The 23,686-nt window shown below is 41.3% G+C and overlaps 5 protein-coding genes across 5 annotated transcripts; 2 read left to right on the top strand and 3 right to left on the bottom strand.

Annotated features, from left to right (window-relative positions):
• The first annotated feature begins 5,064 nt into the window (after positions 1 to 5,064).
• Positions 5,065 to 6,973, top strand: BCR41DRAFT_352448 (histone chaperone Rttp106-like-domain-containing protein). The gene has a single exon (XM_022023952.1). The coding sequence runs from the start codon at positions 5,137 to 5,139 to the stop codon at positions 6,952 to 6,954; it is 1,818 nt and encodes a 605-aa protein (XP_021881796.1). The 5' UTR covers positions 5,065 to 5,136; the 3' UTR covers positions 6,955 to 6,973.
• Positions 6,974 to 8,244: 1,271 nt separating this feature from the next.
• On the bottom strand, positions 8,245 to 9,722 carry BCR41DRAFT_285868 (amino acid/polyamine transporter I; the record flags this gene model as incomplete). Its single annotated transcript, XM_022020276.1, has 3 exons — positions 8,245 to 8,811; positions 8,928 to 9,202; positions 9,395 to 9,722. Coding segments are annotated over 3 exons (1,170 nt in total), but the record flags the coding sequence as incomplete, so codon positions are not given.
• A 5,150-nt stretch (positions 9,723 to 14,872) lies between these two features.
• Positions 14,873 to 18,514, top strand: BCR41DRAFT_386063 (hypothetical protein). The gene is made up of 3 exons (XM_022027753.1): positions 14,873 to 15,562; positions 15,884 to 18,176; positions 18,411 to 18,514. The coding sequence occupies exons 1-2, from the start codon at positions 15,334 to 15,336 to the stop codon at positions 18,025 to 18,027; spliced, it is 2,373 nt and encodes a 790-aa protein (XP_021881794.1). The 5' UTR covers positions 14,873 to 15,333; the 3' UTR covers positions 18,028 to 18,176; positions 18,411 to 18,514.
• A 1,212-nt stretch (positions 18,515 to 19,726) lies between these two features.
• Positions 19,727 to 20,296, bottom strand: BCR41DRAFT_386062 (hypothetical protein; the record flags this gene model as incomplete). Its single annotated transcript, XM_022027752.1, has 1 exon — positions 19,727 to 20,296. One exon carries the CDS (start codon positions 20,294 to 20,296, stop codon positions 19,727 to 19,729), a length of 570 nt encoding a protein of 189 aa, XP_021881793.1.
• A 1,559-nt stretch (positions 20,297 to 21,855) lies between these two features.
• Positions 21,856 to 23,039, bottom strand: BCR41DRAFT_395685 (hypothetical protein; the record flags this gene model as incomplete). The annotated part of the gene is made up of 2 exons (XM_022028746.1): positions 21,856 to 22,084; positions 22,879 to 23,039. The coding sequence occupies 2 exons, from the start codon at positions 23,037 to 23,039 to the stop codon at positions 21,856 to 21,858; spliced, it is 390 nt and encodes a 129-aa protein (XP_021881792.1).
• Between the last annotated feature and the right edge of the window lie 647 nt (positions 23,040 to 23,686).

The following is a 23,686-nucleotide window of genomic DNA, read 5'->3' as shown; positions in this document are numbered from 1 at the left end:
CCCTTGAGACGCACTCCCAAGCCTCGGTATGCAATAACTCGGATGGTGTGTTGCATGGCCCATATGTTGCACGCCTGATGTAGATCCCGACTGAGAAATGGTGTCGGATGGTTCAGAAAGCTATAAACAGGGCGAGGGTGCTTGATAGACGAAGCGTATATGACAGATGAAGGTGTGAGACGCGTGGAACACGTAGCAGCCATCGCTTCAAAAATGGAATAATGAAATGAAATTAAAGGTTCAGGTGTATTCAGTGAGCAATTGCGAGTGTTCCTGGAAACATTAGGTCGACAGCGCCTTGATCAAAACATAAAGGGCGTATACGCTATTAATGTCTTTCTGGAAAGTGTTTTGTTGGAGAGGAGAATAGATAGGCGAAGATAACCCAGTCCTTGGAGAGAATAAGGACAAGGACATTCAAGGTCACTGAGATCCGAATAATAATTCGACACCCTTGCCTGTGTAGCTCTCTTTTTTCCCAAGAATGGCATCTTCCCTTAAGCACGATCGACACGAGCAAAGCGCAAGGGATATCTGTTTACTTATTGAGTGATGCATCTAGAGAGGAGCCGCTGCACAGCACTACTTGGTTTTTTTTATTAAGCATATGTTTGCTATTGAGCTATCTACATCTTACCTGGCTACTATCTTAAGCTATATAAGGCCAGACTCTTAGCCACCTTGGAAAGTACTTTCCTTTGTCACTATCGAAAAGTCTCTCCAAGATGTTGTCCGGAGCACACCACGTGGAGGTGGTCTGGCATCGTGCTCCGATAGGTCAGGCCCCATGGCCTTGCAAACGCCCGCACACACACCCATTAACCCATTTACCCATTTACCCGTTTACCCATTCCCGCCCAGCCGAAGGGGCTCCACCATCGCATAGCTCATTCAAGAACCAGCGTAGGTATATGCCCATTCGGACTCTTGGATATGCATTATTGCTATATTAAAGTGTTTTGTGTTAGTAGGTTTTTTTTGTTTTGTTTTGTTTTGTTTTTTTTTTTTTTTTGTTCTCTTTTAGTTTTTCATCGTCTTTTGAACTTTTTTTTATAGACACATATCTTTTGTGTATTTTTTTATTGTCTTTTTTCTTGTTTTGTTTTCTTTACTTTTGTTTTTCTGAATATTTATGTATCTTTTTTCTTTTTTTCTTTTCTTTTCTTTTTTTTTTTGTTCTTTGTTCTTTATTCTTTGTTCTTTGTTTTTTTTTTTTGATTTTTGATTTTTGAATTTTTTTTGCTTTTTTGTTTTTTGTTTCTTTTTTTGTTTCTTTTTTTGTTTCTTTGTTTTCTTTTTTTTTTTTTGTTCTTTTTTGTTCTTTTTTTGTTCTTTTTTTTTGTTTTGTTTTCTTTTTTTTTTTTTTTTTGTGTGTTTCTTTTGGTAGGTGTTTGTTTTTGTCTTGATGGGTCTCGTTTGACTTTTCTTTAGTTTCATACTTCAGTTGGTGGCGTCAGCCTTTGGGTACCAGTGCCTCCTAGAGCACACCGTGAAGAGATGGCTCGGTCATCATGCCCTGGGGCTGCTTGAGGCTGTCAGGTTGTTCTGGGAGGGCTTTCAAGTGAAGCAGTCGGGTCGCTTTAGCGAGGCCGTTTGAGCGAGGCCGTTTGAGCGAGGCCGTTTGAGCGAGGCCGTTTGAGCGAGGCCGTTTGAGCGAGGCCGTTTGAGCGAGGCCGTTTGAGTGAGGCCGTTCGAGTGGAGTGCGACTATGCGAGTGCGACTGTTTGAGTACGGCTGTTTGAGCGAGGCCGTTCAAGTGCGGCTGTTTGAGTGGGGTCGTTTGAGTGGGGCTGTTCGAATGTGGCAGCATGGCCGTGACTTAGACTCGAGCTATGAAGCTCAAGCTGGCTTAGATGGATCTGCACCGTTTAGAGTCTAATCGTGAAATGAAAAGAGAGAGAGACAGACAGAAGAACAAAAATCAGAACAAGAACAGTGCAGCATAGACTGAGGAAGCTAAGAAACTCAGTAGGGGTGTGTGTTTAGAGAGTGTTGCTTACCTTTCATCTTGGTCAGGAGGCCGATGGTCGGGGAGACCGAGGAGAAAAGAAAAAAAAAAAGAAGAGAGTCAAAATTGGTCCTTTTATTTTCTTTTTCTTTTTTTTTAACAATAAAAAAAAAAGCTTGACATGTGCTGAGTGACTTCTGAAAGCGCAATATCAAAGTAATGGATATAATAAATATATACATGTAGCTTGCTTGTTGTACGCTCAAGAGTGACCAATAAGAATATAGAAATACAAAGAAAAAAAAGCGGCATTGCGGCTATCTACGCGTTTTTTACGTCATTCATTTTATTTCACATGAAGAATGGGAAAGCTCTCACGGCTGGAGGTGGGAAAACAACTGTCTTCAAGCTCTGCAAGCTCATGCAAGCAGCATTCGAACCCCAACTGCTCTTGAACTATTTACTCCTGTTAGTAAAGCTGGTTTTCTTTATTCCCTTCGCCTATTCTTTCTCTTCACTCCTGACAAGAGGTGGGATAGACTATTGTGGGAACTGTGCTTCAGCAGGCTGTATTCAGCTCGCCCTTTTTTTTTTTTTTTTTTTTTTTTTTTTTCTATTCAGAACGCGATAAAAGTGAGACATGTCATATTTCCGGCACTTGTGTGCTTTTTATTGGTCCACATACAAATGTTAATACTTGGTTTCACCTTCAAATAAAGAAATCACAAATGCACACCCTGATCAACTATAATGTCCTGAATTATATTGTATATTTATTTTACATTGTATTGCATTGGATGAAGAAAAAGAAAAAGAAAAAGAAAAAAAAAAAAAAAAAAAAAAGGCGCAGAGGTATTCTGAGGATTGTCATGTGTTATTTTCTATCACGTTCTCGAAAAAAGGCAGCCTGCTGCGGTAGAGTTCCCACAATAGTCTATCCCACCTCTTGTCAGGAGTGAAGAGAAAGAATAGGCGAAGGGAATAAAGAAAACCAGCTTTACTAACAGGAGTAAATAGTTCAAGAGCAGTTGGGGTTCGAATGCTGCTTGCATGAGCTTGCAGAGCTTGAAGACAGTTGTTTTCCCACCTCCAGCCGTGAGAGCTTTCCCATTCTTCATGTGAAATAAAATGAATGACGTAAAAAACGCGTAGATAGCCGCAATGCCGCTTTTTTTTCTTTGTATTTCTATATTCTTATTGGTCACTCTTGAGCGTACAACAAGCAAGCTACATGTATATATTTATTATATCCATTACTTTGATATTGCGCTTTCAGAAGTCACTCAGCACATGTCAAGCTTTTTTTTTTATTGTTAAAAAAAAAGAAAAAGAAAATAAAAGGACCAATTTTGACTCTCTTCTTTTTTTTTTTCTTTTCTCCTCGGTCTCCCCGACCATCGGCCTCCTGACCAAGATGAAAGGTAAGCAACACTCTCTAAACACACACCCCTACTGAGTTTCTTAGCTTCCTCAGTCTATGCTGCACTGTTCTTGTTCTGATTTTTGTTCTTCTGTCTGTCTCTCTCTCTTTTCATTTCACGATTAGACTCTAAACGGTGCAGATCCATCTAAGCCAGCTTGAGCTTCATAGCTCGAGTCTAAGTCACGGCCATGCTGCCACATTCGAACAGCCCCACTCAAACGACCCCACTCAAACAGCCGCACTTGAACGGCCTCGCTCAAACAGCCGTACTCAAACAGTCGCACTCGCATAGTCGCACTCCACTCGAACGGCCTCACTCAAACGGCCTCGCTCAAACGGCCTCGCTCAAACGGCCTCGCTCAAACGGCCTCGCTCAAACGGCCTCGCTCAAACGGCCTCGCTCAAACGGCCTCGCTAAAGCGACCCGACTGCTTCACTTGAAAGCCCTCCCAGAACAACCTGACAGCCTCAAGCAGCCCCAGGGCATGATGACCGAGCCATCTCTTCACGGTGTGCTCTAGGAGGCACTGGTACCCAAAGGCTGACGCCACCAACTGAAGTATGAAACTAAAGAAAAGTCAAACGAGACCCATCAAGACAAAAACAAACACCTACCAAAAGAAACACACAAAAAAAAAAAAAAAAAGAAAACAAAACAAAAAAAAAGAACAAAAAAAGAACAAAAAAGAACAAAAAAAAAAAAAGAAAACAAAGAAACAAAAAAAGAAACAAAAAAAGAAACAAAAAACAAAAAAGCAAAAAAAATTCAAAAATCAAAAATCAAAAAAAAAAAACAAAGAACAAAGAATAAAGAACAAAGAACAAAAAAAAAAAGAAAAGAAAAGAAAAAAAGAAAAAAGATACATAAATATTCAGAAAAACAAAAGTAAAGAAAACAAAACAAGAAAAAAGACAATAAAAAAATACACAAAAGATATGTGTCTATAAAAAAAAGTTCAAAAGACGATGAAAAACTAAAAGAGAACAAAAAAAAAAAAAAAACAAAACAAAACAAAACAAAAAAAACCTACTAACACAAAACACTTTAATATAGCAATAATGCATATCCAAGAGTCCGAATGGGCATATACCTACGCTGGTTCTTGAATGAGCTATGCGATGGTGGAGCCCCTTCGGCTGGGCGGGAATGGGTAAACGGGTAAATGGGTAAATGGGTTAATGGGTGTGTGTGCGGGCGTTTGCAAGGCCATGGGGCCTGACCTATCGGAGCACGATGCCAGACCACCTCCACGTGGTGTGCTCCGGACAACATCTTGGAGAGACTTTTCGATAGTGACAAAGGAAAGTACTTTCCAAGGTGGCTAAGAGTCTGGCCTTATATAGCTTAAGATAGTAGCCAGGTAAGATGTAGATAGCTCAATAGCAAACATATGCTTAATAAAAAAAACCAAGTAGTGCTGTGCAGCGGCTCCTCTCTAGATGCATCACTCAATAAGTAAACAGATATCCCTTGCGCTTTGCTTGCGTTGAAGTCAAATCATCAAACTGTCTGGTTTGGAATAATGCTCAGAAAACAAAATAACCTTAATAAGGGACAATTGCTTCTGATTGTCATCCTTGGAGCGTGTATCAACTTAAAAAAATGTCGTGCATTGTGCATAAGCCACTCAGGCTGCTGATGTTCCTTACAAGTTGCAGCCAGCGTCTCCTACATGGTGGCAAATAGATTTTCTTTTGATTCATTTCACAACAATTAGCTCTTTTTTTCTTCCGTGTACTACTTGTCCCTCCCTCTCTCTTCAACATGACTCTCTCGCCGCAGCTTGTCACGGCAACGATTCAGGATGACAAGGATTTGGCCAAGGCAGTGCAGGACCTGGTCACGACTTACCCAGACACTGCTGGAGTAATGACAAGATTGCTCACATACTTTCAGATCAAGCAATCAGGATCTCCCTCCAAGCCTGTACAAGGAATCGCTCAATACTTTAACAGGACTCCCTCTGAAGCCACAACAACGGGGTCCAACATATCCACTGCGGTTGCAACAGCGCCAGCAAAGCTTAATACAACAATTGAGGACATTGGTCCTGCTATCTACTCCACCTCCCCTCAATCGTTTTTGCATCCTATCCGCAAGAAACTAGTCCTCTCTTTCCATCAACGAGATCTAGCTCTCATTTCCGCTGCCAACAACACAAATAATACAGAAATTATCTGTAGTGCACCCTATGAATCTCTCTATCGTGTCATTGCAGTACCGTTTTTAGAACGCACCACCAAACAGACAGCATTAATCTTGTTTTTTAAACACTCTGGAATTAGTACAGGCAGCAGCAAGGACGCCGTCTGGGCCGTACCCTTGGCGGACGACGGTAAAGATTTTACACTCGAGTTTCATAAACAACATCAACAGCTTGTAGGACTTGAGGATGATTTACGATCAATGTCAGCTGACTCTTCTGTGGTTGCTACGAACAAAAAGAAACAGACTCCGCCGATCCCTTTCATTACAGGCTCCAAACGACCTGACCCCATCATAATTTCAATTCTTTCCTATTTTCTGCATCGTTCCAATCCAACCAACTATAACTCTTCTGCGATCGATATCATTGCAAGTCGCACACAAGCATACCCCAATTTCTCTGCACATTTAAAATCAAATCAAGGAACGATGTATTTACTCCCAACAGGGATCCTGTTTGCGTTCCGGAAGCCTATTCTCTTCATGCGATCAGCTGTGATAGAAGCAATTGGTTTTCATTCTGTCACGTCAAGAACATTTGATATGGAGATTGTGATGGACAATACCAGCGGAAACGCTACAACAGAAGATCTTGAGGGCGTCCCACAAGAGACTAAGGGTGATAACCGTCGAGTAGTAGGCTTTAGTATGATTGATACTAAGGAATTCGGTCAAGTTGAAGAATGGATCAAGAAGGCTGGGATTCGAGACAGAAGCTTGAGTGCAGATCTAAAAGCGAAGGATAAAGGACCCACGACTGCATCTTCTTCTGCAAGTTCCAAGAAGAGAGAACGAGCTGCAGATGATGATGATTTAATGTCTGAAAGCGCTAGTCAATCATCACAACAGAGTGAAGCGAACACGAAGAAAAAGCAACGTGGAATAGCTGCAGGGGCAGGAGCGGGGGCAGCAGCAGGAGCGACAATCTCGGCTAACCCTCTGGATGACGATGACGATGATGAAGATGATGAGGATTTTGCACCGGAAAGCGAAGATGAAATTATGGAAGAATATGATTCGGATGCAGAGGGCAGTGACAGTGATAATGAAAATGGTGAAGATGTTAGTACCACAAATAAGAAAAAATCTAAGAAACAGCAAGTAGTTGAAGAGGATGATGAAGAGGATTTGGAGGAAGAAAGCCTTGGAGAAGATACAGATGAAGATGAGGATGAAGATGAAGATGAGGATGATGATGGAGGCGGAGACGGGGACGAAGAAGAGGAAGATGTGGACGGAGGAGGCAATGATAATGACCATGACGGCCAAGAGGAAGAAGATGAGGATGAGTTGGAAGAAGAAGACGAAGATATAGAAGCTCCTTCGCGGCATAGGAATGATGACGAAGAAGAAGTTGATGAGTTGGACGAAGACTGAGTGACAGATTACTACGGATATTCCAAAAAAAAAAAAAAAAAAAAAAAAAAATTAAGGACGAAAAACTGGATATTGGTGTAGGGCGCTTCCACCCTATACTTTTTTTTATCAACTTGTACCATATAAATAAAAAGACCTTCTCCTCCCGTGGAGTACTTTTTTAAAAATACTCAAGCCATATTTATCTATTGTCTTTTTTGTTTTTAATGATCGGGATAAAGAATGTTATCTATGCTCTATCTACAATGCAAAAAGAAATAATTAAAGACAACTTTATAAAAAAAAGAAAGAAAAAAAATAAAGAAAAAAAAAGAAAAAAAAAAGAGGAAATATAAATACAGAATTGAAGATCTTTCATCCCATCTTGTCTTGACTCTGGGAGTCCTTTTCCTTGGTGCGATCATCATCATCTTCGCCATTAGTACTGCAAACATACTCATCCGCGAGACTCAAAGTGATCTCGGAACAGCTTGGACCTGATCTACCATTTCCATGGATGTCCAAAAACTGAGACGGACACTGTCTGTATGGAGAGTTTACAGCGGCTCTGTAAGCTTCCGGCGATGGTATTGTAATGGCCATTACTGGACCCGAAAATGGAGAGTAGGTATCGATCCGGTCATTATTGTTATTGCTGCTGTTTTGATGTTGGGTATTATTATTTGTACGAGCACCTCCCATCTCAACATCATCCAGGGGATTGTGAGAGCGTTGGTCATATGAAAGTTTTGAAGAGCGAAGCTCTTGCACGCGGGCAATCTCTTTTTCATTGTCACCATATTCATCATCACTATCGCTTTCAAAATGTGCAGGTTGAGGACTGTTGCATCGAGAGCCTTCTAGTTGTTGATGTTGTTGGTACTGCCTCTTCTTAATCTTCTTTTGTTCGATGACCAAGGTGATAGAGGATGAACTTGAAAACCGTCTCGATAGCTTTTTGCGTTCGAAGTCGGGCTGAGGGCACCCAAGAGCACCAGCATGTCCATTTGGGTCTTTGCTCTGACCATCGGTATTGTTGTATGGGTTAAGGGTTTCTTCAGATTGCCCATATTTGGTTGCACGCTTGCGTTGCTGTCGTCGATTGAAGCACTTTGTCAGATAGAACGCGGGAACAACGCCTGTCATGAACAAAATAGCCATACCAAACATAATCACAGGTGTGTATCTTCCGGACTCGGCATCATCTGGCTCTCCCTTGCTACCCTCCGACTGTTGTAGCTCCGGGCTAATACCAGTGCTCATAAATGCCAATGTCAAGGACCCAAACACCAGGAAGAATGCCACCATCACGAACACGAGCGCTAGAGGCCAAAACACTTTTACAGGCCTTGGGAATGTTGGCTTCTTCTTGCGCAAGTACAGGAGGCCTAGGATAGAAAGGCCATACCAAGTCCATCCGACTGCTGAATAGATTTTAGAAAACGTCTTGAAATCTAAACTGATCAATGCATGGATCGAAGCTTGGACAACCAAGATACCCATTGCAGTGGCTTGCGTGCCAGTTCGTGCCCAGACTTTACCGATGGGGTAGGGGATGATGGCATTATCTTTGGCCATAATAACTAACAACCGAGATCCAGCCCAGATATTAGCGTTGATAGATCCAAGAGCTGATGCGACGACTGTGCCTGCCATCATAAACCCTCCAGGTTGACCCAAGACTGTGTGACCCGCATGGAGAGATAAAGAATGGACATGACGTAGGTCGTGAGAAGATAGGATGGAAAAGAATGCAAAATTGGCGAGTAAGAACAGGATAGTGACGAAGGGCATTGCTATCCAGACGGCACGCTTGAGATTCCTTTCAGGGTCACGAAGCTCTCCCAGACCGAGATTGATGTTATTGAATCCATTATACTAATGAAGAGGAATAAAAAAAAAAAAAAAAAAGATTGGAAAAAGATTAGAAAAAGAAGCTGTGAGGAAGAGAAAGTAATGGGAGAAATCTTTTTTTTTTTTTTTGCATAACTTACAGCGAAAAATGCGAAACACAACGCGCTCACATAATCGGAAATATTGTGGCTGGATTGTTCGATCGGGATACTAAAGGCTTCACTTTGTGCATGGTTTTTCGCAGCTTGCATACTCCCAATGACGATTAACATACACATGCCGCCGATTTTGAACATAGCCAGGATGTTGCTCGCATATTTGCCTCCCTCCAAGAAAAATATGTTGATCATTCCCATCACTAAGATGGAACCGATCGAAAAGGAGCGTACGACCCATGGCATATCATCCGAATGACCTGAACTAGGCAAGACCGCGCCTGTCTGGTTCTGGGCTAAAGGGTCATTAGGGAACGATGCATAAGAAGGCGTCCCTGGTGCAAAGGGTGAATGTACCTGTGGAGCGACGTAATTTGTCCCATTCAAAACACTTCCTGCACCGGTCACCATTGCAGCGCCAACAGCTGCAACAGCAGGACCCGCACCTGAACTGGTCCCTGTCTTGAAATATATAATCATATCAACTGCGTACCGTCCTAGGACGCCAGAAATCCCTGCAGTGCCAATTGGGTTCAAGATGGTAATAAAAGACCATCCGAAGACCAATGCCATCTTTTTGCCATAGGCTCGAGCCAGGTATTGATAGTCCCCACCTGACTCTGGAAACATGGTCCCCAGCTCAGCATAGGCAAATGCACCGATTGTGCAAATAATACCTGCGAATGCCCAGATCATGAAGCTTGTTTGGGTACAGTTTACGGAATCGAACAAAGGCCCTGGAGATGCAAAGATACCAGTGCCGATGAGAGTTCCAATGATCTGAAGGTTTGGCCAGGGAGGGAGAAAAAGGTAAAAAAAAAAAGTCAAGGTGATGTTAGTCTATGGATTGTTCCATCATTTTGTATGTTGAACAGGAAACAAGCAGAGGGTGAAGGAAAGGAAAGGAAAGGAGAAGAAAAAGGAAAATAAGAAGTAGGGAAATAGTCACCATACCCTGTCATTACCATCAGAATTGCACTCATGAGACCCATTGTCCGTTCGGGTGCTTGTGATACTTGCTGTTGTAGGCCATTTGAAGAACAAGTTGATGTAGAGAAGGATTGTGATGAGGAGAGTCGCTGACCCGCAGCAGTTGAAATGGATGTTGAAAAGGATGAGAATGAGAAGGAACGTTCTTGATATTTTGAGGCCATATTTCTTTTAAAGATAAAAAATTAATCAGGTAAAAACTGGGGTAAGTGATGGGTCATTAAAAGAAAATGTCGAGGATCCTTTTGGGTTGTGTTGTCCAGCTGGTATCTATTTGGAAGAAAAAAAAAAAAGAAAAAAAAATATTAGTTTCTTTTTTTCTTTTTCTTTCCCTAGTCTGCTTGTCGCCAAGAAAAGAAGTAGTAATGCGCTGATCCAAAATGCTTATTGAAGGTTGGATTCAAAATAATGGAACAAGGACGATCAGCGAATATCAGAATTAGCGGAAGAACCCTTTTCCAATGGTCAATGCAAAACAAACAAACAGATAAATAAAGTGTAAAAATTCTTAATGTTTATGTCCGTGCGTCCATGTGCTCCAAGACCTGTTACACCAAAAAGTAAAGGCCAGCTTTTTTTTTTTTTTATTCTTTTCTTTTCACAGAAAGAGAAGAAAGAAAATACAAGGTATGGGAAATGAACATAATAGGATGGAATAGTGTAGATAGGGCCTAATGATGCGTTTGTGTATATCAAGGATTATAGTTTGATGATATTCCCTGAGCATACCCAAGTAAAAGACAGTAAGTTGGGTAATGAACAAAAAAAAATGTTGGATGTTGATTGGTGTAAACCCGAACTACGCCGTCAATTATTCCATCCTTACGTCCTGAAGAATCGCAAGAAAACAAAGAAGAAAAACAAAGACATGTATAGTCTAGAAAAAGCTAGAAAAAGTTATAGATGGTATATGTCGTGAAGCTGGGCTGAAATGATATAGATTTAAAGACATAAACTGAAATGGGATCAAATAGGGAAAGAAAATCATGGATTGATGCCCAAGGAAGGGTTCATGAGGCTCTATATGGTTGTTGGTCTTGGGATTGTATAGGTGAGGGGGAGGAAGGGGTGAAGTATTACCAGAAATGATGTTATACAAATGCCTGGGGAATGTATTAAGATTATTAGTGGATATAAAAAATAAAAAATTAAGAAAGATATAAAAATTAAAATAAGTATATAGACGTGTCTAAGGAAACAAACAAATGAAAAAGAGGAAAAAAAATGGGGATAAAAAAGGGAGGAAGAGAATAGAAAAGAAGAAGAGAGGAAGAAAGAGAGAAGGAGAGTACGAAAGTAGGAGAGTAGGAGAGTAGGAGAATAATAGAGTAAGGGAAAAAACAAATATGGGGTGAGAAGACAAGGAAATGATAATGAGCAACAACTGTGAAGATCTGACAGGAACTCACATCACCAGTTTTTTTGCATAATGGATAAGGTGATAGTGGAGGTTAGTTTAAAATATGTATGCATATTAATAAAAAAATGGGAGCTTGAAATGAGAAGGGACCCGCCCTTTATCTACTACACAGCTTTCAAATTCTTTTTAATCTGAATATTCCAAGGCCTGGTTTCGAAGCATTTGAGCATTTAGGAAGGGGATTATGAGCACTATGTAGGATAAAGGAGTAGGACAACAGGTGGGTTGTGGAGAGGAGATAGATTGGCCATAGTTTTAGTCGCAAAACCAACACGCAGACGGGAATTGGCTAGTTGCATTGTCGCTTCAGAGCAAAGTGAGGCGGAGGATGAAAAGGGATGGAAATAGAGAAAGCATTCTTGTAATAATAATATATAACAATAAAAAAAAAAAAAAAAAAAAAAAGTGTGTGCTGCATTCGCCATGCAGTGGACTAGAAATGCAAGAAAGTGAGCAGAAAACGATCCAGCAGGACACGATATCCAAAAATATTCAAGTCAACGTCTACAAACTCTCTGGTTTAGAGGTCTACAGAGTGTAAATGTTAAAAATAAAAATAAAATAAAATAGCCTCTTTTTTTAGTCCTGTAGTAGTAAATAGGGGGGAATTAAACGAGGAGCCAGATCATACAGCGCTCCCATCTTCTGCAAGCATGAATATTTATACATGTATCACTTGAATTTTAAAAAAACGCTAGCCAAGGCATTGCAACATTGCATAGGAAGATGTCGTCCATTTCTTTTTTTGGTCATAGAATATATTTTTAAATCTAAAAACGACCATTGAATTAAATTTGGTGGCAGCCAATACACTCGAGAATATTGAAAATTTATATCCGATCGTCATCAAAAAGACTCTAAAAAAACAATTGGGAATAATGATAAGGAGGAAGCTGATCTGAGCGAAACGGAGGTAGAAGGGAGCCCGCTTCCATATCCAAGAAGGGCTAGTAAAAAAGAAGTTTCAAATGCACAAATATAGCAAGGTTGGGCAGCAGCAATAAAAAAAAATAATAAAAAAAAAAAGGAGGGTACCAATTCATGGGTGTTAAAAAAAGGAGCTCAAAATCGCCGATGCTTACGCGAATACTTCTCAAGAAACCGACGACAACTAGAGACAGGAAAGGTGGATTGTCTTTAATCCGGAACGTGGACACTGGGGAAAGCGGGAAGAAGGAGATATTTAAAGTAATTTAGAAGGCGTACTTCAGGGTAGAGTGATAATAAGGATAAGAGAAAGAGGGAATTGATACACTCATTCAATCTGTAGACTAATTGAAAGGGGAAGGGAGGAAAACGAACAATAAATATATCTATGAATGAATAAAAAATGTTCATACTCTTAATACTTGCTGTATCAGAATACATCAGCACACATACGCGCATATGTTACTTCTTAATAATACTTATGCTATGCGTCATCATAGCATGACCAGCGTATATTACATCTACATATGGTTTGAAGTAAATATATATATGTTGGATGTAAGCATGTCGATATTGACGGTTCCAAGTTCGATAGGTAACATATATCATGCCATGCGAGGTGAAACGTTAGTGTCATTTTTGCCTGTCGTAAGAACATATTAGAACCCTTTATGGGACTATTGATATCCTATTCTACGACATAATATACTGACACCTCCTAGGAAGGAAATGACGGTTGCAAGGCCAATACCAAAGGGGATAAGAACTCGGTATGTGGAGCGAAACCACTTCAAAAAAAGAATAAATTTTTGTCTCTTACTGAAGTAAAAGGATAATAAGGCTTACTTTGACTGTTTGTCTCATCCGCGTCTCCTTGTCGTTGTCCGTCTACGCAACTTTCTCGTACATGTTAATGCTCATTTTACATAAAGATCTGTAGATGGAGATGATATAAGTTACTACTGATCCACTATAAAGGAAATAAAAGGAATATCTTAGTTGGAACACGTCCAGGTCAAAACCCTGATGACGAAATACATGGTTCAGCGTTGTTGTCGTTGAACTTTAACTTTTTTTTGTACCACCTTCTTTTTACGACCACCCCTGCAACCTAAGACACATATAATATCTACTTGATACAGTACACAGCTTCGGGTCATGTACGTTTTGTTGATAAGAGTATAACAAATCTTTTATTTTAATGATAATCGAAGTAAAAAAATAAAATTAAAAAAAAAAAAAAAAAAAAAAAAAAAAAAAAAAAAAAGGTCTATATACCATAGCTATGAGGAAGTTGAAAGCAAGATCACCAACCGGGGTTGGATTGCAGAATAGCAAAGAGCAAAACGCAGGGGCGCAGATTTATATGTTCTGCATAATATTTATGCCATCTCTTTCACCTCCTTGAACTTTTTTCTTTTCTTTTGTCTTTGGGTAATAGACTATAAAAAGGGATGCTTTCGCTATTATTTCTTCAAGTCCATCCGAAACATGCTCTTTCACATCAGAAAAAAAAAAAAAAAAAAAAATCATAGGGGAAACACAGACGCGCCGCTACTTCCTTCCTTCTCAATTGTCATAAACTACTTTTCTACTCACCCCTATTTCTTTCCCCCTCAATTTCAACCTTGTGAAATATCAAAATCTTAAAATCTGCATGTGCACGGACATTTGACGGTTGTTCGAGCGAGATTTAAAGTTATTGGATATTTGACTTTATTGCTACTACAACCACAGCAACCCGGATCCCGAAAGTCTGATCAAAGAGAAGAGAGGAGTAGAGAAGGGAGGATCGACAGAAATAATCGAAGGTGCTGCTTTGCTTAATTATGTCGTGCTATGTGTCTTCCTATTCTTGTACCAAAGGAAACGAATTACCTTGATTGTGAGACATGCACATCCATTGCCAAACAGACATTGCTTGCATCTTGCGTGAGACCCACCCCTCCAAGTAACAAAAAGTGCTAGGCAGCTGCAGGCTAATGAGACATGTGCCGTTGAAATTGACGGCCATATTCAGATGTCCCTAAATAACATTTGCATCGGGCATGTCAAGGAGCTCTGGAGTATGAGACATCTAAATTAATTCGTATGCTAATCTTGGCTTGGTTCTGTAAGGTCTTCAACCTTTTTTTCCAGATGTTTTGGAAATAAGTATGTATGACATGATTTGCTTGTCACTGCTTTGTCATAGTATATACTAAAATCGATATTTGTAAAAAAAAAAAAAAAGTTCCGTTATTCTTTCCCCCCCTCCTTTTTTTTTTTTTTCCATTTCCCATTTCCCAAATTAAATAAGACAAATTGGAAGAAGACTCTTTTCTCTTCTTCTCTGCCATGTCGGACAGGACAGGACAGCAAAAAAAAAAAAAAAAAAAAAAAAGAAATCGTCGGTTTTCATTATCTAACATTCTTTCTTCTTGAACTTTACTTATCTAATAGAGGACAAAATACCATTACACAGCAATACTCCATACAACCCATACAGCGATTATGGTACAGGTCCAGAGATGGAGTTCGATCCCGATTTTATTGATGACAGTACCATGGATGGATTGCCCGATCCGGAAAGAGATCTGCCCTATGTTATCGACCATACCGTTTCTCCTCTAGAAAACCTAACCAAGAACTTTACCATCGTCACTGCCGCCGCCAACCATTTTTGTGCCCTGGAGAGTTTTCTCTATTCATTATCAGAGGTATTCGAAGGACTGGAACGGACTGAAACGAGACCAACCCTAGTCGTCTATAACTTGGGCGGGATGACCAACGAACAGCTGGCTCAACTACAGTACCTCAAAGACAACCAATATATTGATGAGTACAAGGATTTCGATTACGATCAATACCCAGCCTTTTGGGACATCAACGTTGCCCGTGGAGAGTACGGTTGGAAGGCTGGGATCATCAAGGAAGTTGCAGACAAGTACCGGGGATTGTTACTCTGGTTAGACTCGGGAAATATGCTCGCCCTGGATTTATCACTTTATGAACAAAAAAACGATAAAATACATACAACCATAATATATACATCTATACATATACACATTTACAATGTCTGCTCATAAGAATACTCCTTCCTCCTCCGATCCAAAATTCAAATCACTTACAATCCATATTGCCACGGATCATGTTGGCCCCCATGGCATGCCTCTTGTCTATGGCTCTACACCAGACAAGGTTGGAGTTATCAAGGGCACAGTCAAGTTCGCAACCAACTATGATTGTCGTGGTCGTGATATTGTCATCATGTACGAAGCAAAAGCAGAGGCCCAATGGACAGGTAAAGGAGGAAATAAAATAAAGTATAAAAAAAATGACGAAAAAAATAAAAAAAATAAAAAACAGGTTGGGCACTTTGAATTACAAAAAAAAAAAAAAAATCGGGCCTGCTTTTTATCCACGGGTATTAGATGATGCCCCATGATACTGCTCTCTCTTTCTCTCTTCTCTCTCTTTCTCTCTCTTTCGTATATATCACTTGATTCTTCTCTTATTTACTAATATTCATTTCTACTTTTTTGACTTTCATCCACACTCTGCGCAACGCGCATGCTTGTTGCATTTTCTCCGATTTGTTTGTTTCCCTCATCACTTTTAATAGCATTAGAAAACAAAAAAGTTGTTAACCATCATACGGAAGAGATTCTAGGTCACCAAATCTGGCATTTCCCACTTGAGCATACCAAGCCTGGAGGATTTACAGTAATTGCTGGTGATTATGAAAAAGAGTTTGAAGTCCCTCTGATCCACCCTTTGGCCCTGACCAGACCATCAGCCCCATTACTGCCTGGTTCTGTCAAGGCACCATTCGGCTCTACCGCAACACATATAGCACCTGTTCCTCAATCCCCAGCTCTGTTGCTACCATCCAGCAGTTATAGTCCTAATGCAAAGATAAAATACACCATCCGTGCCATCCTTCACAGACCATTCCCCTGTATCAGTGACATTGAAGCCTCGCAGGAAGTTTGGGTATTACAATCCTGCTTAGCCCCTGCTTCACCACCATCTCCGCCAAAATCCCCCTTGCATTCCCCTGCATCACCTCGTTCGCCACACTATCCTAACAAGGAGGAAAGAAACAATGGGATTGAGAAGGCTACTGATCAACCATCACCATCACCCGATCTCCAGACACAATCATCGAAACAATCATCCCCAGCCTCATCTGTCCTGACATCCCCATTCAATTCTCTGACCGTGCCTACGAAGGCTATCAAATCGGCCCTCAATATGCTCCCGACTATTGATCTCTCGCGTCCAAAACAACTGCTGAGCTTCTCGATCCCCCCATTGTCGCCCAAACCTAACCCGCCACCTTCTCCTCCCGAAACGGACAGAGAAAAGGCCTCGACCGAAGGCTCGAATGGTGATGCAAAGGCTAGTAGTTTGGTTGCATCTCCGACTGCAGAGGTGTCACGACCCCAAAACTCTGTACTACCATTGTCCCCTAGCACATCTGTTTCGTCGTCATCATCACGATATGACGAACCCGAGTCTGAGGATTCGATGTCGGATGATGAGAATTCGGCCAACTATACAGGAGTGTGGGAGCCCTTTGGGATGGCTTACTCTTGCTCGATCCCTTCAGAAACAGTGCATCTTGGACAGACCGTTCCTCTGACGATCCGGTTCAAGCCAAATAGGCGTAATCATCGAAGGAGACATGATGGGAAGTCTAACAAGTTTGGATCTGGATCGACAGCGGATCAGGAGAGCAGTGGCAATGGTTCGGCTCTACCATCGAATGATTCGACGTTCCCCCAAGGACCGCGGTTTGTGGTTAAGAAGGGGATTGTGAGGGTGGTTGAGCACACGTTACTTCGGGAGGTCACGGTGTTGCCGACGACACCCAAGCTGAAGAAGTTGTCATCGCCAAAGTCCACGAGCTCATTAAGGTCTCCTAGGATGAGTCAAGAGTCCGTTGGCACGAAAAAGCAGCGACATCAACAGCAGCAGCAGGAGCAACCAGGACAGCTACATAATCAACAAGATGGACAATCCGTTACTTATGAGCAACCGACGACAACGACAACGGCTGAGGATGGAGGGGCCAATAAATTGCGGACGAAAGCGGGGTTGAATAAGAAGTCGAGTCTACCACAGATGTATCAGGAGAAGACGTATAATGGAAGCCATTCTCATCTGTATGATCTCTTACAGGATGAGGCCCGTCAACCTCATCAACAACACTCCAGGTATCTTTCAAGCAAGGAGTTGACGACGCAACACCAACAGGAACAACAACAACAACAACAGCAGCAGCAGTCTCGGCAGAATGAATCTCTGGAAACTAGACGCAACTTTTTTTTCAAGCCAAAGCGACATAGCGTAGACTTTACTCTTCAACAAAAGTATGAGCGCTCTTCTCGGGAAGGACAAAACAATAACAATAGTATCAACGTTAGCAAAAATCATTCGGGTTCGAATTCGAATGCTCGGATTATCAATAGCATTGAGGCAAAGTTTAAGACGGATGTAGTGACACTTTATTTGACTATGCACCTGCAGAAGCGAGAGAAACAATACCAGCGCAGTCTTTACAGAGCAACAGTAAAGGATGAAGGCAAAGGAAAGCATGCAGAGGGATTGTCTGAAGAAGAAGATAATGAAGATGAAGATGAAGATGAGGATGAAGATGAAGATGAAAATGTTCGAGAGCGTCGACATCAGGAACGTTGTTCAGATCTGGAGAGAGGAATATGGCAGACAACGGTTCCCGATACGACTTCCGGGTCCTGCTGAACTAGCGACGTTTACGGAGACGAAGCATATTGCCAAAAGACATAAGCTCCAATTGATTCTTCTGTGTGGACTGGTTCAACAGGATGGAGAGGTAGCCGTTCCGGCGAACATCACTCCACCTGGAGTGAACAAAGAGTTTAGACTTGAGAGTAAGTTTTTGAACAACAATAACAACAAACATCAGCTAATGGACTTGCCAGCCAATCAAGCAAGAGTTTTTTGCTTTTTTTTTTTTGTCTTGTCCCTTTTTTTCTGTTTGCATCTTCCTCTCTCTCCTTTTTTTTTTTTTTTTTTTTTTTCTCTTTCTTCATCAAGCGTTATGGAATTGAATCTTTATAATTAATTCTAATTTTTTTTTTTTCTTTTTTTTTTCCTTGTTATAGTGGATCTTCATGTCACTGGACCTCGTGCACCTTTGTAAAAAGCAAACCTTGACTGGTTGCACACCACACACAATATATATTTATACATTTACATATAATATATATATACACACATATATATATATATATATATATATACAGTATTTATATCCATTTGAGATGGAGGGATCGAGATAAAAATAATAAAAAAAGCATTGTTACACTAAAACGTAAATAATACATCTTGATTGACGTGATGTGATATGTATAGACATAGTGACATTGATTGACAAAAAAATATTGATATAGATCGATATACACCCAAGGATGTGTGTCCCACATTCATCCTTTCATTCATTTATGTTTGATCTATATAATTACATTTTTCATGTATCATGCATTTATTATTTGCTGTTTTGCATTATTCAAAAAGAGACAGAAATAAATAAATAAATAAATAAATTAACCAAGAAAAAAAAGTACTATCAAGCCAATACTTACAATTTTTTTAAGACGAAGGCCTTTCTGGACCTAGTCATGTTTGTAGTAGATTGTGTCCTACTGTTGTTGCCGGCTTGTCTCTCCCCCTCCTCCTGGACCCAGCAAAGGTCCTTTCGGTGGTCTTGATCCCCCTACTCCTCCTCCTCCTTCATCTGAAAATTTCCTTTTTGTGGGTCTGCTACTACCACCACCACTGCCACCACTGCCACCACTACCTCCACCGTCGCCACTACCGCTAGAAGCTTGGCCTTGAGTTCCTCCGTCCGGCGGCATATACTTTGCAGGTCGTTTTTGCTCTCTTGTCTGCGACTCACAGACCCTTGCGATGTTCTCAGCACCAACAGCATCTCGATCAAAGTATGCTTTACAATTTCGACAGTACTTGGATCGAAAAGGAACATTCTCCAATATACTGTCGCAGTGAGGCCGTGGACACTTGGCAGATGTGTAGTATTCATGACAACCTGCAATGGGGTAGTCTAGAGATTTTGCCTGTTCGAGCCAGATTTAATACTCGTTAAAAAAAAGACTCAAAAATTAAATGTCATTGATCAAAGGATTTTTTTTTTACCTTTTCAACAAGCTTCTTCATCAATATCCCATGCTTCGATACTTGTCCTCGGTTTGTCTTGAATGATCCTAGTCCAATACAGATCATCGCATTCGTATTGGCATCTCTTCTTCTTCCATTGCTTCCGCCCGCAAGCTTCAGAATTGCCTTGATCACATAATCAACCCATCCGTTCTGTGCTTTTCTATTATCCCAGCTATTCCGAACAAACCACCCGTCATTATAGAAATCGACAAGCGCCCTATATATAGTCTCCTTATTGTCGTCACTGGTCCCATGCTGCCTGGGTGTCATATTTAACTTCTACATTCTCGAGGAGACGGGATCTCTGCTTCCAGTTGATCTCACGCCGGGGACTGGGACTCGCCGGGGACAGTGGATTTGTGCTCGATGTACCTTCTTCAGCTGCTTCTTCTCCCTCATTGCCATCTAAGAATGGTTCATCAACTTCCAGCAAGTCAATATCGCTGATACCCAGCAAGATATCGTCATCTTCATTTCCGTCGTCGTCTCCATCATCACCACCATCGCCTGCACCATGGCCTGAAGACGAGGATCCCTGCTGAGCACTTGAAGAAGCCTGGACTGCTTGAGATCTTTGAGTATCCGAAGGTTGGGCAGCTTGCGAACCTCTTCCTCTTTTTTGCTTCGATGTGTCATAGGCAAGAAGTGTTAGGGTAAGGCCGTTTGTAAAGAACGATGTCCGTAGTTTCCTTCTAGGGCCATCATCAGATTGCAGTCCAACGTCCTTGTATCCTTTCAAGGAAAACAGCTCCTGCAACAATATCCCCTTGTGGTTAAGGATCTTGTCCTCTGCAGCCCCCTTGGTACTCATGTTTAGTTCCAACAATTGGACTATTTCCTCTCGAACTGTTGGGTTAGACCATAATACTCACGAAGACTTTCGCATGACTCCATTGTCCGCTTGGGGGGCCTCATTGTATCGTTTATTGATTGATTGATGTGATATAGTGATGATAATATTCGTCGTATGATTGAGGCAATCTGAGTTGATTCGTTCTACAGCCTGACTAACTTGATCTTTTTCTGTACAGCTCGACGAGACTTGATTTGTCGCATCATTTGCCTACTCGTCTTCTTGCGTTCCCTTGATGTATTTGGGTTGATAAACACTGCTAATAGAGTTTGTTGGGCCTGTTGAAACCAGAGGGAACCACAGCAACATATCATACCCAAGGTGATACAAATATCTCTGTTGGAGTGAGTGGTGAACTGTGTGTGGTTCAGATGTAGTGGACATAAACGGCGAAAGAATGCATCGAAAGGATGTGAGCGGTTATGAGAGCAAGGAAGAAGGGGTTGGTATGCCTGTTCAAGTCCTTGGCAAGAGAGCATGAGTAGCACATGCATAAACACATTTTGCTAAAACACAAGCAGAAGAAATGAACAAACTTTATTTTGGCGATCACTCCATAATCAAAAATACTCCTAGGAGAGGATCAAACGCATCGGTATTAATCTCGCTTCTGCTCTCCCTCCTTCCACAAGGCGCTGCACAATATCACCATTAACAGGGCGTCGTCTAGTAAGGAAGGGTACTAAGATAGTTCTTACTACAAGCAATAAGCGCATGCAACTACATCACTCCTATCTCCACCAATGATGCCGGAACCCGAGAGCCAACGAATATCTCTGCTTTAACGCAAAAGTGCTGGAGCTGTTGGAGCAAAGAGCATCATATGAGGCCATTCTCTGATAAAAAGAAGAAAGAAGACTTCTTTTCTTTTGTTGTTACCTTTGACAAGGATGTAGCCACTTGTTTCAAATCAGTTCCTACAGACCGAGTCAAATCTACCCATGTATTCACCACAGGAGCACAAAGATATAACTTTGTGTAGAGTATCCTCATGCATATTCTGCAGTCGATTGCTCTCTATTAAAGCTCTCTATTTTTTTATTGTTCGATGAGCTTTTCTTGCCAGAGAACAATGGAGTGAAAAAAAAAAAAAAAAAAAAAAAAAAAACAGACTTCCTTACGTCCCCCCTCGGTATGTGTATCTGTCTGAACACGTTCTAACTGACATCCTCTCGACAATCCTCCCAAGGCTGCAGTGTTTGAATGTGTACAGGGAACAAAAGAGGTCTAGATACAGGCTCTCTTTGTGACATTGAAGGAGATCGCATGTTTCATGGCTATCGAGACAAGGTACCCCTACAGGCACAAGACAAAGGTATAACTCGGTTCAAACTCAAAGGGACGATTTTACCAATGGCCTTGTTCTGAATCCACTTGCCTATGGCACAATCCAGACGAAGAGACAGCAGCAGTCTGACGTAGATGAAGAAGATCTCAGCCAGGGATTGAAACTTTCACAAGGGTTCCTTAACACGGCGTGTTTTAAAGGCAGCCGGTGAAGACCTGACTGATGAAGACTACGCAAACATAAACTGGAAGAGGAGCCCCAAACTTCTTGAAAACGTTGGACTCATATCCCATGAGCTAGGGCGATGCTCCATAGCTTGAGCTTTATCGGCAATTCTCTTTGATGTCCTCCTTGCCTGTGGTTCTTTGGGCTTGCTTCCTTCTCCCTCATCCTCCACAGCTCGAGTCAATTCTGACTTCTTGAGGGACTCCCTTGCACTTTCAAGGAAGTTCAACAAGCTAATATTGAGTACGTCGTTTCTATTCGTTTGTCTTTGATGGCAGGAACTTCTTTGACTTTAGCTAGCGAATAATCACCCTGTTCGTGATAAGGCAACATGATAAGTAAGGCCTAAACAACAGCAACAAGGATATGCCATTCGAGCAAAAGCCGAGAGAAGACGGTGATGAGAGGTGTTCTTTGATGCAATTATGGCAAGTTGTATTGTGGGCATCCTTAATTCTTGACCTTATCGCCGATTTTTGACTGTACGGAACCAGGATAATATTTACCCTCCGATTCTAATACAAAGACGATATCTGGTCCAGATGGGTTCTCTTTTGGAAACAAAACAAAAAAAAAAAAGCGAGATTAACTTGGATTCATGTATGGAGTCTTTGTTACAGTGAGTATCTAAGAATTCGTTCATTGTTATAATTCTGGAAGATTGAAATTAAACAAAGCGGGACTGAAATACTCAAAATGTGTGTGCCCTTTGTGCGAGACGTAGGGGTGTCTAGCAACACACTATTAACCAATTTAGCCAATCAAGAGTCATCCACTTCAAACAAGTTAATTGCTGCTATAAATGATATTGGCTCAACGATAATTGTAAACTCCTTCTTCCTTTGATTAACGACAATTCGAGCAAACGAAACCTCGACCGGAACAGGCTCATTGTACTCCAATATCAAGTCTTTACTATATAGTAATCTATTCATTCTTTACGGCTCGACCGAAGGTTTCCCTGATGTCGACACTGGTTTTAATTCCTGCATCCCCTTTGTTAATACGCTTCAGAATTCTAGATTACTCATGGCATAGGTTACCAGATTCTTTATATCCCGGATCAGTGAGCGACCACACCAGGCCCTTGATTTCTTGCTTCCAAAGGCCTGCATCGGCACGTCCAATGACGTTCTCTATTATAGTGATCATTGGACGGAGACGACCACAGGACCAAGCATATAGCATCTCGATTGCTTGATCATTAAAATGGCCTCTCCGCTTTGATGCAGAGCTTGAGTAACTTTATTTCTCCAAATATCGCACAAGTGTCTTGAAGTATGTCCGGACTTTTGCTTGATTATCCCATCTAGGAAACGATACTGCACTCTTGAACCTCGAGTCATCGAGAACTTCTCGATATTCCTTGAAGCTTTGCCAGTTCCCTTAACCCAAGCAGGATCATAAATACAAAAGCCTATCCCGCAAGGAACTATGCAAATTCGTGGTAAATCCTCTGATAAGCCCTCCAATCCATGAAAGAATGCTGATAATATTGGTCGCATAGTGTCGTCGTTATTAATAAACTGGTATTTAGCCTCCCCTCCCCATATCCTGCACCTCGTTCAAAACAACCAAAAACATAGAGTTGCTTTGATGCCGCTCCGAAAGGACCCTGATTAGATTGTCGAACCAATCTTGCAGGAGCTTGTCAAGGCAATTAAAGCCAACTCCACCAAGTAATTCTGCTACTTTTGTGAAGAGCGCTAGGAATAAATCTGTCCTGGATGGAACCGAGTTTCCTCAATGGACTTCTCCAAGGACCTGTGGACACACTTGCAATAGCATCCATTGGCTAGGCGTCATTCTACCTTCGGACAAGTAAAAAGGGTAAA

Source organism: Lobosporangium transversale (genome assembly GCF_002105155.1).
Source record: "Lobosporangium transversale strain NRRL 3116 chromosome Unknown BCR41scaffold_16, whole genome shotgun sequence".
In the NCBI taxonomy this organism is placed as follows: domain Eukaryota; kingdom Fungi; phylum Mortierellomycota; class Mortierellomycetes; order Mortierellales; family Mortierellaceae; genus Lobosporangium; species Lobosporangium transversale.
This window is presented reverse-complemented; position numbering and strand designations above follow the sequence as displayed.